Here is a 20,653-nt window from a genome sequence, read left to right as displayed (position 1 = left end):
TAAACTCAACACCATCGCCACCACTATCACTGTCGCTGTCGCTACCACCACTTCCACAACCACCACCATCATACCACTGCCACCACTACCATTGTCTCTGTTATCACCCCTATCACCACCTTCATAACTATTGTTATTGTTGTCATAAGTATCACTATCATTTTATTACCACTACTATCACTATTGTCGCCGCCGTCGCCGCCGCCGCCGCCACTACCACCCATCAACGCTACTGCTACTACTACCACTACCCACCGCCATGCCACCCCTACTAGCACTACCATTATTACTACACTACCACCATCACCAGCATAACATCACCACAACTATTACAATATAAAAGCTAAAATATACAATTTGAAAATAATAAATTTTAAATTTGATTTTATACTTACTAAACAATTTATTTTTAGTTCAGCACTTGAATTTTTATCAAACTATTTTTCAATTTAAAAAATTCCACATTCAGTTTTCAATACTTTTTTAATATTGAGTTTTGTGTTTTTCACTTTATCAAATATCACCTAAAAGACAATATCATAAAACAAAAGGAAAAAAAAAAAAAACTTTTAACGTGCTTTGCATTTTGAAAAACACCACTAGCACGTTTTTTTATTTTATTTTATTTATAATTTTGAAAAACACAACTTTCACGTTTTTTTGATGATCCTTTGAAATTTAAATTTGGATAAATTATATTTTTAATTTTTGTAATTTGATTCAAATTTCACTTTCATGCATTTGATTTCAAATTAAATAATTTGGTTTAATTTTAATTTGGTCATTCCTTTCAAATTGAAAGTTAAAAGTATCGGTTTTGCAAAACTTTTTAGTCTTTTAAAATGTACACATACAAAAAAAAATTGACGAAAATTTAGACAGAATGACTAAATTACAATTAAATTTAAAATAGAGTAACTAAATTGTTCAAATTAAAAATAGTGACTAAAATAAAATTTTGATCAAACTATATGAGTGAATGGTATAATTTATGTTTTTAAAATTTTAATGGCCAATTATCTTGTGGGTTCGTTTCAAAATTGACTATTTTCGTTGATTTTTTTAACTTTTTACGAAAACACATGCAGAAAAGTAGAGCAAGTGATGTGATAGCTTGGAGTGACTTTTTGGCTAAAATATGAATTAAAAAAACTAGTATGTTTAGAATGAATTTTTGATTTTTTACGAAAAAAAATTACAAAAAGTATAGAGAAAATAAAAATTTTGACTTTTTTATATAATTTATTGATTTTTTAGTTTTTTGGGTAACTTTTGACTATTAGACTAGAAATCAACACTTCCCAAATGAGTTCTCCAATTATGAATTTGTAAAAAAATTTATGAAAGAAAAAAAAATTAAGTAGGGCCCTTTTTTAAAAAAAAAAATTCTTTTTCAAGGTGCATAATTTTCTTGTTTGTTGACCTAATAAATTGAATCATTAAAAGTAACAAGACTTACAAATTGGATTCGATTAAAGGGCAAAATTTAATTTTATTAGACTTAGCTTGCAAGTAAAATAGAGAATTTAAATTATTTAATCGAATTTGACATACAAGTAAAGTGCATTATTTAAAGTGACTACACTTAATTAGATTTCAAAACAAATTAAATAGATTATTTAAAATTATCAAATCTAGCAAGATTTGACATATAAATAAATGAATTGTTTACATTTATGGACTTAATCAAATTTAAAATGAAAGTGTTTTTTAACATTTAAAGTTGTTAATCATACTGTTTAATTTTGATGATATTTAAAATATTATTTGAAAAATTTAGATTTTTTAACATGTACGTATTCTATATTATTTGACACAAAATATTATCTGTTTAAAATATAAGTTCTATGATATATTTGTTATAAATTTTATTTAAATGGAAATATTTTGAAAATATTACTATTCATGATTTTGAAAAAATCCGGCTAATCACTATTCACTTTTTGACAAATTTAAAATACATTAGTTGTATTATTTTGAAAAAATTGATTAATTGATTGGCTTGTCACTATTCACTTTTTGACAAAATTAAAATTGATTAGTTATATCATTTTGATAAATGTAATTTTGGTGAGTTGTCTTCTTTTGACAAAATTGATATACCCACATAGAGTGGTAGGTTATGTTTAGTTTAAAATCTTTACAAAAATCTAAAAAAGGTATATATATATTTTTCAGATCTATTATAAAAAAAAATAAATTACTATGTATGCAAATATTTGATTATAATATTTTATATAATGCATATAATAGAATACATCACGGAAGCAATTAGACTACATCTGAGTATATCATGTTACATATATGCATGTTGGCATGTGAAAAGTCATACAAAACATGATTTCCAATAACTTTTTTTTTTGCTTTTTTGTAGAATTTGACTAAAACCTAAAAGTGTTCAAATTTGCAAGATTGCAAATTTTCCTTCCACGTGATTCTCTTCTAAATTGATTCAGCTAACGTCTTGAGGAGCGTCTGTCTCTTCTAACGGGTATATTTTTGGATATAAATAGAAGTGATGCGTGTGGAGAAAAATCAAGAACTTGAAGAGAAAAAATTTATGTGTGCTCCAAAATTGTGAGTATATTGTATTCTGTTATTTCACTTTTAGATCTAAGTATAGCATTTATTCTTACACTTTCATATCTACTCTTTGTGTGAGAATTATTGTTAAAGATGGTTTAAGTACCACTTATTTTTATTCATTATTTTTGTGAGAGATTTTTGTAAGGGTAAGGCATTTATTGTTGAGTGACGCTCAATAGATAAGAGTAAGTCTTGTACAAAATGTACAAGCTGGGTGAAGACTTGGTAGTGTATTAATTTATTTTGATAGTAAAGAAATTCTCAAGGAGGTTCCTTGGGGAGTGGACGCAAGGCTGGCGTGCCGAACCACTATAAATCTCAGTATTTGATTTTCTCTCCCTATCTCTCTTACTTTTATATTGATATTTATTATTCTGTTTTTTATTTGTTAAAATTCTGAATATTGTGTTTATAAATTTTAATATTGTAAAATGTTTAATAACCCAATTCACCCCCTCTTGGGTTGCCTACTTGGGATAACAAAGTTATAGTCAGGAAGCTGAGATTTAGGAAAGGGGTAATTAAATCAGAAGTTTATAACTTCTATTCAAGAACAATGGTGTTGCATGCACCAATTAGTGTACCAATATATGTTATGATATTATTACTAACCCCACCTATTACACAAATTACAAATACCCAAAATCTATAAAATTATGTCATATCATCTATTAGTACACTAATTGGTATACCAATTGGTACATATAACATTATTCATACACGAATTACTATTCATACTTTTTTTTTATCCATAGATTGGAGAGTAATTACTTTATAACTTCACAATAATTAAAAAATCAACAAAATAAACCAACAACTCTCACAATGGAGAATAAATAAACCAATCATTATAAAAAATATTTAAGTCATCTCTATAAAAATTCAATTCGAGATCTCACACCACAAATACACAATCACTAACTATTTGAGAGGGGAGTTTTGATCGTGCAAAAGGGTCGAGCTGTTACCATGATGGGTCTAGCTCAGCCTAGCGTCTTGCGATTAGTTGGGCAGATTGAGATAGATTAACTTCGCCAAACAGAGTTGACCGAGTTCCACCATCTCGGCCGTAGTGTTTTACTGGTGCACCGAGAAAATCTGATCAAGTTATGGTGGTCCGAGCAGAGTGGGACCATGGTATAGAGCTAAGGCGGGTCTGGTTGGCCGACTAGACATTCCTTGGACAAGTCGGTTAGTGGAAACCAATTTGGAAATGGACAGCCACGCTTCGGATTGTGGATAGCTCGGCAAGAGCTGCCACGTGGATTAATTGGAGAGTAGAGGAAAGAATCCACTGTTCATGTGTGTCAATATCATTTGGTTGTTTTATCGATAATGTTTGGCAGTATTGTCATGCACACACGTGTAAGATGAAGAGAGAACAGTACATCTACGTGCCTAGGAGAGGACGAGAAAGGGAGTATGCACACAAACTATATATGCCCTACAACGCCTCCATGTAGTATGTCTGAAATCTTTTGATACAGAGCTATCTTCTCTTTTGTTTTCTTCTCTCTCTGTGAGTGCTAACTTGATTGTCAGAGGGAGTGCGCACACAAACTATATATGCCCTACAACGCCTCCATGCAACAGGCCTGAAATCTTTTGATACAGAGCTATCTTCTCTTTTGTTTTCTTCTCTCTCTGTGAGTGATAACTTGATCGTCAGAGGGGTTTTTCGACGACACACTGGCCGGGTTGCTCATTATCGCTGTGTTTTCAAGTTCGACGACGTAGTTCGGAGATGTATGTAACTTGAAGAGTACAGAAGCATAGAATATTTGCTCCCCATACACTATTCATACACTTACAAAAGAAAATTTATTTATTAAATTCATTAATCAAATCAAAAACCACATTGAAATGAGCAGTACTAGAGTTATTATTATATAATGTGAACAATTACTGTAACACCCGCCTCTTTGATTACCAGTTAAATTGGAAGTTACTTTAATTATGTGCCTTTATGTGATTTATATGCTAATATGTATGAAAATCATGTGCCATGAATTGTTTGGTGTATGTTTTGAGTAACATATATGATAGTGTGTGAAAAGACCTGTCTGATTCGTTAAATTAGAAGGTTAAAATTAAATGTTGGACTAGGTGGTTAGAGCCTAATTAAACTTAGCAAGTTTAAGTTGGGTTAAGTTAATTAGGCCATATTGAGGTTTGACTTGATTAAGTGAATTGGATTGAATTTAGGTTAAGCTTAAAATTTGATTAAAGAAAATTGGGACTAACTCATTAACTTATTAACTCAAGTCAATAAAAGAGGAGTCTAGGGGGAGAGAGAGAGAGAGTTAGGGTATGTTTGGTGTGGCTTTGTAGAGTGATTTTGGGAAATTTTTTCTAAAAAACTTGTTTGGTTTGTAATTTTTTCAAAATAATTTTTAAAATCACTTTCTCTCTCTTACACATCAATCAATCACTTTTTCTCTCTCCTCTCTTCTTCTCAATTAGTTTTTTTCTCACACACATGTACTCAATTATAACAAAATATCAACTAATTCCAAACTCCCACACTCCAAAACTACTTTCAAATTACACAACCAAACAAACCAAAAAAATTTCTAAACTCTCTCCCCAAAACAATTTTTAAAAACTATTCTCTCAAAACCAAACCAAACATATCCTTAGTGTTTGTTGGAGAGACAACTTGAGAGAGAGCCCTAGAAGTAGAAGAAAGATAGAGGAAGAAGAGGAGTAAGAGAGCTTAAGCCAAATCTTCACCAATTCATCCATCTAAGGTAAGAAACTTTTCTTTAATTTCAAGAATTGAAGTTGTCTACCAATGGAATCATAGAAATTAAGATGAATTAAGAAGTTAGGTAGTGTAAAGTGATGATAGGAACCCTAAAGTGAAGAAATGAAAGTAGTAAGCTCTTATCCTTGTAATACACAGCATCATTCATGCTTTCTCACCTACATCTTGCATGAATTTTGGGATTTGAAGCGGAAATTTCAAGGGTTTTAACTTTAACACTCAAACTTTGCATACATTGAGATTGTACACTTAAAGTTCATAATTTGTGGTCTTATTTGAGAATTGAGCCTTGCTATATTCTTTGAAGTTGGGAATATTCAATTCATTTGGTTTTGCAGTGTTTTTTAGCCTTTTTTTATGTAAAAGGAAATTGGGTTTGAATATGGGAAAAGCTCCATTTTCAGCAAAATTTCGAACTAGTTTTTCACCCAGACTGCTCGAGTGGTCTAGGCCATCGCATGAGCGACCAACCTTGTTTTGGCCAAAGTTGATTATGAAGTTCATCCGCTCATATGGCCAAGGCCACCGCACGAGCGGACAGACCATCGTACATGTAGCTGAGGCCACCGCACTGCGACAACAAGGCTAGTCTAGTTTGATTTTCCTTCTATTTTCACTGACTTCCAGGCCTCCAAATTGCATGTTTTTCAATAGTTACCATGTGCATGTGCATTGTATGAGCACAAGAGGAAATGAAAGAATGAGTGAGATCGGGTTAGATAATAAGTAATGGATTAGTAATGGATAAGTTAGTGACTAATTGAATGGAAGAATTGTATAATGAACCATTGTGCTTTCATGTGTCTATGTAGGTCAAACATTGCATCCTAGCCATGTGCTACACGGAACTAACTGTGAGTGACAATGTAGTAAAGCTCTGTTTGAGTTATAGTTCTTTTTGACTGTTATTGTTATTGTTAAAGTCTGTTTTACAGTGATATGATTTACTGAATAAATGAGTCCACTCCATGCAATATGTTCACGTGACCCATACCCAGGGGTAACAATACCATGGTTCTATTCACGTGGCCCTTACCCGGGGGGTAATAATACCGTAGTCTATGTTTATACGGCCCTTACCCGGGGGTAACAATATCGTGGTCTATATTTACGTAGCCCTCGCTTGGGGATAATAGTACCATGGCCAAATGTGTACGAGATATCGAGTTATATGATTATGCTTTGAAAAACAGTATATGTGCACGTAAGTCCTTATGATTGCTATGCTTTAACGAACATGCTACTGCTATGTGACTTGACTTTAATGTTTAAACGGATATTATTCCTATCCTCTTTACACATTGTTGTTCACTGGGTTTTGGCTTACAGTTTATAGTTGTCATGTAGGTGATCAGGCTCAAGAAAGGACTTACGGGCATCAATTTACCTACTAGTTGTCAAGCTAACCATTGTACCTCCCTTCGAGGTTTTTTTTGGGTCTATCTCCAAGGCTTTTGGGTGGTTATGAATTCACCTTTTTGTTAAGTGATCAAGTGACTCATAGCAAAGATCTTTTATTTTATGGGATTAATTCCCTAGGTATTGTATATGCTTTTGGTACATGTATATAATATAGTATTGGAGGATTGTATAATGATACATATACAGGGTTGTTTATTCATTTTAGTTTCATAGCTCATTGGACGATGTATTGTGATATTATGGCTTCCGCCAGCCCCTTATGCTATTTACCATTAAGCAGGCCTTTGGTAATTTCGAATTACTAGCCGGTTACGTCTCTAATCTCGTGGGGCGGGGGTTGGGTCGTGACAATTACATGGCACTAAAAAAATTATTTGATGAACCACATAACACATGTAAAAATGCCATGTAAAGAAGCTACATTACGTGGTACATATCAAATGATTATAAAATAAATATATGAATTTATCATTATTTTAAATTAGGATAAATTATACTTATCTCACTTGAGAATTGAAAGAAAAAAAAAATTATAGTTTGACCTATACTTTTGACATAATATTACTAAAGTGACTAAAACTAATATCAATAGTGTATAGACAATAAAATAAAGAAATATAAATATACATTTTAGTAAGAAATAGATGATAACATAAATTTTTCTATAGACTCACGAATGATTGATAAAATGACCAAGATGTCATGTGAATTAAAATTTTAAAGGACATAAATGTCATTATATCAAAAGTATTGATGGGCCATTTTGCACACAAAAAATAAATACTAAACCGTACCAGATTTCGTAGAATAATGGTAAATCCAGGTCGATCCACAGGGACAAATGTGAAATTAAACTAATTTAATTGTTAAATTCCTAATTTAATTTTAATTAAAAAGATGAAGATTCATAAACTAATAATAACTAAAATAAACTAAGAATTTAACCTAGCAATTAAAAGTGAAATTGGGAATACTGATTTTTGGGAAAAAAAAAACCTAGGGTAATGAATTCACCACTAGTTACATAAATAAGGTCTCAAGTTGAAAATCAATTATGTACAGTTCGAACCAAATAATACGTCATAGCTACAAGTTAGAAGCATTGATCAAGAGAATTATCATGTTCAATGTACAGGCACAAACCATCTCAAGTAGCACAAATCGTTCGTTCTAAATTAGGGTAGCAAAACGACTCGTCCCTCATAGTATGGCTCGTCTCATATCTTGAATATGAAATAACAGAAAACCATTGCATAGAGGGCATTCAACAATTATAGAAAGAAAAATACTTGAAGAAATAATGGAAAATATATTTAAAAACTTCTTAAATACCACACAACTTGTTCAAATTATTATATAATCAAAAATCAAAAAGAAAACCCTATTTACTTGGCAGGGGTTTCATCAAAACTCTAAGAATAGAAGAACTAGCGACTCATAGAGGAGTGAGAAAAGGTAGAGGAAAAGAAAACCACCATGAGAGATATTCTTGAAACTTGAAACCTCTATCTTCAAACCCTAGCCCCTCTTATCCTTTGGAAAATTTCAGAATCCTAATCAAGCCTTTTCTTCTGCCTTTTATATCTCCAGCTTTTCCAAAATAGGCTTAAAACATAGGGCACATTTTTCAAGGTACGGCCACACGTACAGGAAATACCTCCGCATATGCAATTTTTGTAGCATCTGTTTGGTTTTATTGGTTAGGTTGCACGTATGGAAATGGTCCTCCGCACGTGTGGCAAGTACTTTTCTGGCTAAAATGTTGTGTTTTTGCTCATTTTGTGCTCCAACTGCATCCAACCTGATTGGCATTAAACAGACATAAAATATACAATTTGATTGGCAAGCAAGGTTAAGAGATCCTAATTACCGGCCTCAATGCTGTACAATTTGGTCTCAATCACATTTCCCAACTTACAGCTTGCTAATCCTTAAGCAAGAAGTAAAGAAAAAAGAACAAATGAAACAAAATCAAGCTACCTCCTCTTTCGTGAGAAGAACGATTGCATTTAGCATATGCAACAAGCCTTTAAACTACAAAGTTACCCCAAGTGGACGAGTATAGTCTCGCGAGGGTTTCCAGAAATGATACCCACAAACATTAACATAATAACATTTGTCCAACAACAATTAACCACACTACTCCACTCAAGATTTAACTTATATGCTAGTATAGTGCAATATTAAGATATGATGAGTCATTGAAGGCAAAGTGGACAAGCATATTGAGCAAAAACCACAATTCTAGTATTACAAAAGTTAAGTTCCCTGTACTTGTGAATGCTAGTAAAACATATCATCAGTACCCTAGATGTAAAGTGCAATCCCCATAACTAGTTAACTGTCCACTATAATAACCTAGTGTAACTCACAATAACATCCAACCTATACAGAAAAACTAAACTTTTGCAACCAAGATTCTCACTTTTTTTTTTTTTTTTTTTGTTTGAAAGACTGTGCAATGTCCTGATCCATTTAGCTTTCTAATCACCCATGTAACAAGCATTGGGCCAATGACTCCCAAACCAGATGGTTTTAGGGCACTAGGTGTAAAGACACCCCTACGGGCTTAATAACTCCAACAGAAAAGGTTACGGATCCGAACAAGTTATTTTCCTTATGTTTTCTTAATTGTGCAATGTTTAGGTCCCTTAAGCTTTCTAATTAACCCCTGTAGTAAGTATTAGGCCAATGACTTCCAAACTCAACGGTTTTGGGATACTAGGTGTAGAGACACCCCTACAGGTTTAATAACTTGAGTTAAAAAGGTTACGAACCCAAACAAGTCAAGTTTTTTTTTTTTTTTTTTTTTTTTTTTTTTTTTTTTTGTGAAAATCAAGGCTACTCATTTATTTTTTCTGCAACACTGGCAATTATTAATGATGTGCACCAGGAATTATAATACAGAGGTCACCGATATGATAGTGTGTTCATGTTAATCAAGGCATACCTATGACAAGTCTACTAATACCACGGACACAAATAACTATCCTAGTGTAAACATCACATGCGAGTATTTACCTAATAAACCCCTTTCATACAAGTCTACTATGTTCCCCAATTAATATATGCTTATATCACCACCTTACTAGCAACAAGTCAATACCAAGTGAAGTGGTGCAATCAAGTCAATGGAAACAAATGCGAAGCAAATAATAAAGAGAGAGAATATTACCAGATATTGTAGGTGCGCATCCAGCTAGGCAAATACAAACTCAAATTTTTTTTTAAAGAAAAAGAAATAAAAATAAATAAATAATTGAAGAAAACAAAACAAAAGATAGTCTGTGACTACTGAGCATCTGGCAGTGGTGGCAGTGGAAAATGTTGCTCAAACAAGGCGTGTATCAACGTCCAAGTCTTGAACGTTTTCATTATGAACCTGAGCGTCGAGTTGGTCAAAACGCTGTTGGCTCGACTCCCGATACGCATAAAAGTTAGTTTGCATGGATGCAACCTACTGCTGATAGTTGAGCTGGTGGGCGTTGATTCGGTCGAATGCCGCTTGTGAATGATCTCAATATACCTAAAAATCTGTGCGCAACCCCATGAGAAGCTGGTGTTGATCCTGAAAAGTACTGTGGACCTGATCCACAAGGTGCTGAAGATGCAAATACTCCTCTCGAGTTATGTACATGAGCTTCTCTTGGGAAGGCACGAGAGGGACATGAGGATGTGGGCCATGCATGGGGTCATCCGCCTCAGCAACCGAGACACCGCCATGTAGTGATGTCCGAGATAAGTTATGCTACCATTCTCGCTGGCCGAAAGTCAAGAAGGTAGGGTTGGTCTCTTCAGCTAAATTAATCGGAAGGCCATTCAGCTGGAAGAGAATGGTGAGCAGGTTGGCAAAAGACAAGGGCCAAGTTGTGTTCTACAATGGTTGAAATTGAACGACTTTCCACATAAATTTTCACACGTGCACCCAAATCACATATTGGAGGTTTACGCGGTAACCATGCTTGTAACAATGTGGGACCTTCACAAACTCCTGTTGACGGCTAGCTCTGTGCCCAAGTGAAAGTGCATTTTTATACAACATTGAGTCAAGGAATAATAAGTGAGCAGAAAGCTTGCTCTGACGCAGACACGCGAAGTTAGGATCACCATGGGCCCCCGGAAAGAATTCTTGATGATATGGGATATGGGTTGATGATCTGTAACTTTGGGAAATAGATGGCTTTCACATTCGTTGTAGAGACCTAACACCCTGGCAATCATGGATTACGTGATGCTGATGATGTGGCCATCTATAGTGGACAGAAGGTGTGGAGATGACACCAGGGGCTCCTCGTACATGTTTTGGTAGAAGAATCGGACCAGACAAGGATAGGTTGGCATAGTAACAGTGTAAATGTCCAACTGTTGCCGGAGTTAAAGTTGCTGAATGGCCCAAGAGGTAGTTGTGTCATTATGAAAATATGGGATATTGAATTGAGTGAGCTTGTGAAGCGGGCGAGAAGCCCACTGCAGTCTTGGTAACTTAATCGGTGGGGGTAGCGAAGATGGTGGTGACGGCGACGACGGTGGTGCCGAGAAGGATAGACCTCTGCCCTTTTTGGAGGCCCGGGTGGATAGCCATCTACTCATATCCTGCACACACTAAAAACAGATACACATATATTCGTGGAACCAGCATGAGAATAACAGAGAATATCAAAGCATAAGTTTGCCCACTGTTTCACCACATACAATTCTCATCATCATTTTTTTTTTCAAAATGTTAAACAAACACAAAAAATAAAAAAATAAAAATAAAAATAAAAATAAAAATAAAAATAAAAATAAAAATAAAATAAACAACACTAACAAGTATGGAACTAAATTAGTAAACCACAACTACACATATGCATGTAAATTAAACTAACTAGCTAGCTATGATGTAATTAAACACATTAATATTTTATTTAAATAACTAATGGCTAAATAAATAAAAACTATTGACCAAACAAGTAATGAACTAAACTATTTTAATAAATCAAATAATAAAAATAAAATAAAAGAAACAACCTAATAAATAATAAAATAAAAATTAGATATGCTAAACAAAAAACAATTTTTTTATTTTTTATTTTTTTTATGTTGTGGGTCGCATGTGTGGCGGTTGATTGCTTGCAACCCAACAGGTGTTTATTTATTTATTTATTTATTTTAATTATTTTTTTAATGATGATGAACAATGAACAAAACTACTATTACACTACCAATGAACTATATTACAAGTGAGGATTGAAAAATCTAAACAAAAAGAAAGTAGTTACCTTGAAAAAGTATGAAGAAAAAAGGATGAAGAAGAGAAGATTGGAGATTTGCAAGAAAAAATGGCCGCTGAAGGGTTGCCAGTCAGAGGCAAGATGGTGCGCCGGTGGTAAAGTTTGAGGTAAGGGCTGGTGATGGTGGGGTTTGATAGGTTGGTGAAGTTTAGAGAGAGAGTGAGAGAGATGATGAGAGGTAGAGAGAGAAAGTACAGAGAAAATGATGGTCAAAGAGGGGAAATAAATAAAATACATTAAAAACAAAAAAAAAAATTGCAATAAAGAAATTATTATTATTTTTAAATTCTGACGTGTTGTACGTGCGAGACACGCTGCACCACCCCTCGCACCTGCATATAAAACAGGACCCAACATTGTTTCAGCAAATTATTCTGTACCTGCAATGAAAGTAGTAGCGAACATAGGGATTTGAATTTGTGCCACACATGCGGTTGGTTGTGTCGCACATGCGGGAAATTTTTTTATTTTTTTTTTAAACCCAAGTACAATCCAAAAACATTTCAAACCATTTCTACATTCATTACACATCTAAAATAAGTATAGCACTTCGAAAACATCTAAATGCTCAACAAAGGTATAATCTTCACGCGAAAACTACAAGTACTACTTTTCTCTCTAACAGTGTTTGTAACTTTCCCTATTCTCTAACAAGGTGACAGATTAGGTTGATTTGGTACTTGGAATCGAGGCGTCTAAAGCTAACTCAACCTATGGGACTACTATATAGAGTTCAAGTCAAGATGGTTTTGAAGCAATCTTCACACCCCTAGGTATTTAAACTAGACATTAGTCTCAGAAATTTCAAACCTTTGCATTTTAAGCTTTCTCATTTGAACTCTAGTTTCCACTATCTCAGTTGATCTCTTAAAAACTCACTAAAACCCAATTAGGTGGCTATACCAGATCGTCAAATGTCGTTCGGGCATGGCTAACACCAAATGACTTATACCTTTAAAGGATTTAAAGTCTCCTAGACATCAAGTGTAGCATAGCAAAAGTAAAAAATAAAAAACATAAAATTTAGAATGGAAAGGAAATGAAAGAAAATAAGAATTCCAAGTTTCAATCAGAATAAAATGGGTTCATCAAAGCAATGGACTCAATCATATCCCCATTCCTAATCCCCTCTATACATGGTTTCAATCTTTGGCCATTTACTTTGAAGGTGTGGCCATTCTGTCGATCTTGCACCTTAACGGCGCCATAAATAAATGCCTCGATGACCACAAAGGGCCATCCCATCTTAATCTAAGCTTACCCAAAAAGAGTCTCAATTTTGAATTAAAGAGCCAAACTTTTTGGCTAGGCTTAAATGATTTTCAATTGATGTGCTTATCATGAAATTCCTTAGTCCGAGCCTTAAAAATTTTCAAACTCTCATAGGCGTCATTCCTAATCTCCTCCAACTCATTAAGTTGCAATTTCCAGTTAAGTCTAACTGCAGCCATATCAAAGTTAAACTTCTTTATAGCCCACAACGCTTAGTACTTAAGTTCAACTGAGAGGTGACAAGTTTTGCAAACACCACCCTATATGGTGAACCCCCAATGGGTGTCTTATAAGCAGTGCGGTAGGCCCATAAAGCATCAATCAAATGTTTTGACCAATCTTTTCTATCCGGCCTAATCGTTTTCTCTATAATATGCTTCACCTCCCTATTAGATACCTCTACTTGGCCACTAGTTTAAGGGTGGTATGGAGTGCCAACTTTATGAGTGATGGAGTATTTTTTGACTATCGACTCAAAGAACTGATTCCAAAATTATGTACCCTGATCACTTATTATGGCCTTAGGAAACCCAAATCGACTAAAGATGTTTTCATGCAAAAACTTTATTACTACTTTATGGTCGTTTGTTTGAGTAGCTATGGCCTCTACCCATTTAGAAACATAATCTACTACCAAAAGAATGTACTCAAACCTCGAGTGATAATGGGAAAGATCCCATGAAATCAATACCCCAAACATCAAAAATCTCTACCACTAGAATAGGGGACATTGGCATCATATCACAACGCGACACTGAACCTTGCTAACAGCGCAAACAAGTCCTACACAATTGATGGGCATCTTTAAAAATGGTGGGCCGATAAAACCCATTTTTCAAAACCTTGGCGGCTGTTTTATACCCACTAAAATGACGGTCACATGCCGAAGAATGACAAAACGTATGAATGCTATGCACCTTACTCTCCGGCACACACCGTCGGATCACTTGATCGGGACAATATTTAAACAATTTTGGATCCTCCCAAAAATAATACTTGACTTGTGAAAAGAATCGGTCTTTGTCTTGCTTAGACTAATTTTTAGGAATTTGCCCAATGGCCAAGTAATTCACAATTTGAGCAAATCACCAGGGATTCACTCGTGACACCACAAGAAGTTATTCGTCCGGGAACGAATCATGCAAAGTTAAAGGGTCACTGGTGTGCTCAGCAAGGACTCGGGAGAGGTGATCTACCACCACATTCTCAGATCCCTTCTTGTCTCAGATCTCTAGGTCAAATTCTTGAAGCAATAAAATTCATCTAATCAACCTAGGTTTGGTCTCTTTCTTTGATAATAGGTACCACAAAATGGCGTGATCAGTGAAGACAATGACCTTGGAACCAAGGAGATAGAATCAAAATTTATCTAAGACAAGCACCACGGCTAACAACTCTTTCTCGGTGGTAGTGTAGTTTAATTGCACATCCAAGAAAGTTCGACTAGCATAATAAATAGCATAGGGTGCTCTATTTACCCTTTGGCCCAAAACTGCTCCGACAGCGTAGTCTGAGGCATCATACATGATTTTAAAAGAAAGCAATTAATTCGGTGATTTCATGATTGGAGCGGAAGTAAGGGCCGCTCAAAGCGTTTCGAAAGCTTTCATACATGCATCATCAAAGATAAAAAGTGTGTCATTAGAGAGTAAACTACACAAAGGATGGGATATTTTGTTAAAGTCTTTGATGAACTGACGAGAAAAACCGCATGCTCTAGGAAAGAACGGACTTGAGGCACAGAAGTGAGTGGAGGAAGGCTTGCAATGAGGTCAACCTTAGCTTTGTCTACCTCTAAACCTCGAGGAAACATAATGTGTCCCAACACTATACCCTCATGAACCATAAAATGGCTCTTCTCCTAACTCAAGATTAAGTTTGACTCAGTACATCGCTTTAACACTCTAGTCAAATTTCTAAGGCATTTCTCAAAAGATGGCCCAAACACTGATAAATCATCTATGAAAATCTCTAAAAATTTCTTCACCATATCAGAGAAAATGACCATCATATACCGTTGAAAAGTCACCGGTGCATTGCATAGCCTAGAGGGTATGCACATAAGCAAAAGTGCCAAAAGGGCAAGTGAGTGTGGTCTTTTCTTAGTCGGCGGGGTACATCAGAACTTGATTATACCCCAAGTAACCATCAAGGAAACAATAAAAAAATCGTCCGGCTAACCTCTTAAGGATTTGATCAATAAATGGCAATGAAAAATGGTCATTTCTAGTAATGGAATTAAGTCTCTTATAATCAATGCACACTTGCCACTCGGTGGTGGTTCTTGTAAGGACTAACTCGCCTTACTCATTCTTGACAACAGTGATGCCCGATTTCTTGGGCACCACTTGTGTGGGACTCACCCACTTGCTATCCGCGATGGGGTATATAATACCCGCGTCCAACAACTTCAACACCTCTTTTTTCACTACCTTTTTCATGTTAGGATTAAGCCTCCATTGCATTTCACAAAAATGTGTGGCATCCTCCTCTAAATGTATATGATGCATGCACACGAAGGGATCTATCCCTCTCAAGTCGGCCACTGACCACCCTATAGTACTCCAATGTGCCACGAAAACACTCATTAATTAACTTTTCTACTATGCAGTTAAGTTAGATGCAATGATGACTGGTAAAGTATCCTGATGCCTTAAAAATGCATACTTGAGTATGGTTAGGAGTAGCTTCAACTCAAGTGTATGTGGTGTGATTAAGGATGGTATGGCAGGCTCTCTAGACAGAGAAGGAAGGGATTCAAACCGGGCTTTCCACGAAGGAAAATCTGGTGTAGAAGAAGAATTATGTAAAGCATTCACTTCCTCAATTGACCTGTCAATATCAAAATCGTCAAATCCAAAATGAGCTAAACAAGCCTCTAAAGGGTCCTCTATAAGAATGGAGGGTAAAACCTCCTTTACTATCCCGCCTACAATATCCACAAATAAGCACTCCTCTTTTTCATGGGGTAATTGGGATGCTTGGAAAACATTAAGTTTCACTTGCATATTCCCAAATGGAACATCCATAACTCCGGCACGACAATTAATACATGCATTAGCCATAGCCAAGAAAGGTCGAGCTAAGATCATCGGGATTTGTTTCCTAGAGCTGGCTATCGGTTCCATATCTAAAACCACAAAATCAACAAGAAAATAAAACCTATCGACCTTTACTAGGGCATTCTCAATCATGCCACGTGGCACTTTGAGGGAACGGTCAGCCAACTGGAGTGTGACAGTAGTGGGCTTCAACTTGCCAAGCCCGAATTCCTCGTACACAGAGTATGGCAACAAATTGACACTAGCTCCAAAATCTAACAGGGCCCTATCAATGAAATGATCCCCTATAATGTATGCAATGGTTGAGGCACCCAGGTCTTTAAGCTTGGGGGTTGTGTTACCCAATAAAATGGAGCTTACTTGCTCCGTGAGTGCAACCTTTTGGAACATGTGTGTCCTAGATTTACGCTTTTGCGTACATTGGTCCTTCAAATTTTTTTCATAGGAGGGTACTTGTTTAATCGTCTTCAACAAGGAGAGGTTGATTTTAACTTATTTAAAGACCTCTATCATTGCTTCCATGGATGCCACATTCTTATTAAAAGGCAATGGTGTATCAAGGCATTGGGGATATGGTGCCTTAGGCACTTATGGTGCCTTAGACTCATGTGAAGTACTAGGGACTAAGTCATCCCCCTTAACTGTTTCTCCCTCACCCTTGCTCTCATTGGGTTTACCATCGCGGTCACCCTTCTTAGCCCTAGTTACATCAGACGTTACCGGTCAAGGCTCTAATTCCTTCCCACTTCTCAAAGTAATCATTGCTTACACCTGTTCATGGTGCTTCCATTTCCACTCGACCCCTCTGCCCCATATTGACCCTTAGGGTTGGCCACAGTCTGACTCGGTAATTTTTCCTCATCTCTTCTATTCATGTTATTAGCCATTTGACCTAATTGGGCCTCTAGCTTGGCAATAAAGTAAGTGTGGGAGTGAACTACTAGTGCTAACCCCTTAATCTCTGAAAGAACTTCTAACACCTGAGTCTCAAAGGCTAAGTTACCTTGAGGAATAGACGGGGGTTGTGGTTGCCGGTAAGGTTGTAGTGGGTGGTAGAAAGATTGGTTGGCAAAATTATTAAAATTCTGCCTTGGTGGTGGAGGTTTGTAAGAAGTGCCTTGTGAATGAGGTCTTTATGAAAAATTAGGATGATTTCTCCATCCCGGATTATATGTGTTGGAATGGGTCATTACTCGGTTTGGAAAATCCTTGAGCCGCATTCACTTGCTCTTGGACTAACTTTGGAAATTGTGATGCCGAAGGGCACTCACTCAAGTCATGAGCAGGGCTCGCACAAATAACACATGCCTCGTGAAATTGAGGCTGAACTTGCTGTGTAAGGATATGTCCTGAAGCTAATAATTGGTCCATTTTATGGGACAATGCCTCTACTTGTTGGGTTAACTCTAGATTGTGCCATACCTTATAAATGCCCCCTCTTTTTGAGGCTTCAATTATAGGTTGCCGGACTTGTCGGGCTGCAGAGGCATAGTGAAGGGAATTATCACTTAGGTTCTTAAATAATTGCCATGCCTCAGCGTCATTTTTTGACATGAATGTCCCACCACAAGAAGAATTCACCATTTGGTGGTGAAGCTCAGTTAAACCATAGTAAAAGGTCTAAACAAGTTACCAATCAGACATTTAGTGGTAGGGACATTGTTGGAGAAGGTCACGAAGTCTTTCCCATGTTTTATGAAATTGGTCACTATTAATTTGAGCAAAATTGGTGATGGCTAGCCTGAGTTGGTTGGTCTTACCAATGGGAAAGTACTTCTCCAAAAACTTCTACTTTAATTGGTCCAATGTTGTGACAGAATTAGTAGGTAAGGAGTTCAACTAGTGTTTGGCTTTGTTCTTCAGTGAAAATGGAAACAGTCGCAACATTAAGGCATCATTGGTGAAATCCTGGATCTTCACTGTAGAACAAATTTCCAAAAATTCATGCAGATGTTTGTAAGGGTCATCATGAGCTAGTCCATAGAACGATAGGAGCATTTGGATGCTGCTAGACTTAATCTCATAATGAGCAGCGGTGGTGTCGGGTAACTGAATACATGATGGTAATGTATATGCAGTGGGTTTGAAGTAATCTTTAAGGGTCCGGTTCGGCCCATTCGGGAAATCTGGGTTCGCCATCTCTAATGGCTCTGAGTATGGATATGGATATTTAAGCCTAGGAACATGGAAAGAGGCTCTAAGGTTCCTAAGAGTCCTTTCTAGTTTAAGGTTCAAACTCCATAATTCAAGGCGACAAGAACAACACCTGTGCATATACCACTCACATACATACACTAAGTTCCGACTCTTGTGCACTAAGTTATGAAAGTAAAATACCAAAGGAGAAAATACTCAGCGGTTTAATGAAAATGCTTTACTCATCTTGCGGGTGCTTGACATGTAGACCATTGTCTCCAATCTCCACTTGAGCTCTCTATTTTTAATACTTTGGTGCTTTGCTTGCGAGCATTTGCTTCTTCTTCTTCTTTTTTTTTTTATTATTTTAAAAAAGCCCTTTAGTGTTGCGGTTATTTTTAAAGCTCGGTTGTGCTTCACTTGCATTTCGGTGATAGCTTCGCTTGCAAAAACTCTGCACACCTAGCAACACAAAAACATAAAGTCCTAACTAAAAATTAAAATAAGAATATAACTTTAAATTAATTAATTTCAACAGAAGTCTCCAGCAACGGTGCCAAAATTTGATAGGTCATTTTGCACATCAGAAATAAACACTAAACTGTACCAGATTCCTTAGAACAATGATAAGTTTAGGTATCGATCCACAAAGACAAATGTGAAATTCAACTAATTTAATTGTTAAATTCCTAATTTAATTTTGATTAAAAAGATGATGATTTATAAACTAATAATAAATAAAATAAACTAAGAATTTAACCAAGCAATTAAAAGTGAAATTGGGATTACTTATATTTGGAAAAAACCTAGAGTGATGAATACACTACTAGTTACATAAATAATGTCTCAACTTGAAAGTCAATTATGTATGGTTTAAACCAAATAATACTTTGCAACTACAAGTTCGAAGTATTGATCAAGAGAATTATCACGTTCAATGTGTAGGCATGAACCATCCTAAGTAGCACGAGTCGTTCGCTCTAAACTAGGGTAGCAAAATGACTCGTCTCTCATAGTATGGCTCGTCTCATACCTTGAATATGGAAGAATAGAAAACCATTGCATGGAGAACATTTAACAATCATAGAAAGAAGAATACTTGAAAAAATAATGAAAAATATATTTAAAAATTTCTTGAATACCATACAACTTGTTCAAACCATTACATAATCAAAAATAAAAAAGAAAACCCTATTTACTTGGGTAGGGTTTCATCAAAACCCTAGGAATAAAATAACTAGCCACTTATGGAGGAGTAGAAAGAGATAGAGGAAGAGAAAACCACCATGAGAGATATTCCTGAAGCTTGAAACCCCTTTATTCAAACCTTAGCCCCTCTTATCCTTTGGAAAATTTTAGAACCCTAATCCAGTCTTTTCTTTTGCCTTTTATATCTCCAGCTTTTCCAAAACAGGTTTAAAACATCGGGCACATTTTTCAAGGTACGACCACACGTACAGAGAGGGTTTCACACATGCAGAAAAAACCCTTCGCACATGCAATTTTTGCGGTATTTGTTTGGCTTCATTGGTTGGGCTGCACGTGTGGGAATGGTCCTCGGCACGTGCGGTAAGTACTTTTCTGGATAAAATGCTGTATTTTTGCTCATTTTGTACTCCAACTACATCCAACCTGATTGTCATTAAACAGACATAAAATATACAATTTGACTGGCAAGTAAGATTAAGAGATCCTAATTACCAACCTCAATGCTATATAATTCTGTCTCAATCAAGTATAAGATTAAATGTATCTTTTTTGAACTTCAAAGGTGGTAAGTGTAATTTGCCCTTTAAATTAATATAAAATCATTAGACTCATTAAAGGAGAAGTTCTCAATCTACATTACCCACTAATGTAGGCGAGACTATTTAGTTTGGTTTTTAAAAATTTAATCTATAAAATTAAAAGTCCATTTGATAAAAAAAAAAATTATTGAAAAATACTTATTATTTTTATATAGTTTTATTTTTTAGGAAGGTATAAATGATTTTTAAAATTTCAAAAATATCATTTTTGATTTTTATTTTTGTCAAACTAATTTATATTTGAATAAATTACAATGACCTCATTTGAGGTTTGAAGAAAAAACAATAAACCCCATAGGTATGACATAATTATACTAGTCTTTCTTA

General features: G+C 35.4%; 1 protein-coding gene across 1 annotated transcript; it reads right to left on the bottom strand.

Annotated features, from left to right (window-relative positions):
- Nucleotides 1-15,923: 15,923 nt before the first annotated feature.
- LOC114308305 (uncharacterized) lies at nt 15,924-16,772 on the bottom strand. Its single transcript, XM_028253877.2, has one exon. It carries the CDS (start codon nt 16,770-16,772, stop codon nt 15,924-15,926), a length of 849 nt encoding a protein of 282 aa, XP_028109678.2.
- Nucleotides 16,773-20,653: the final 3,881 nt, after the last annotated feature.

The sequence above is a fragment of the Camellia sinensis genome, chromosome 4 (assembly GCF_055761805.1).
Source record: "Camellia sinensis isolate YWXY chromosome 4, ASM5576180v1, whole genome shotgun sequence".
Taxonomy (NCBI): Eukaryota; Viridiplantae; Streptophyta; class Magnoliopsida; order Ericales; family Theaceae; genus Camellia; species Camellia sinensis.
This window is presented reverse-complemented; position numbering and strand designations above follow the sequence as displayed.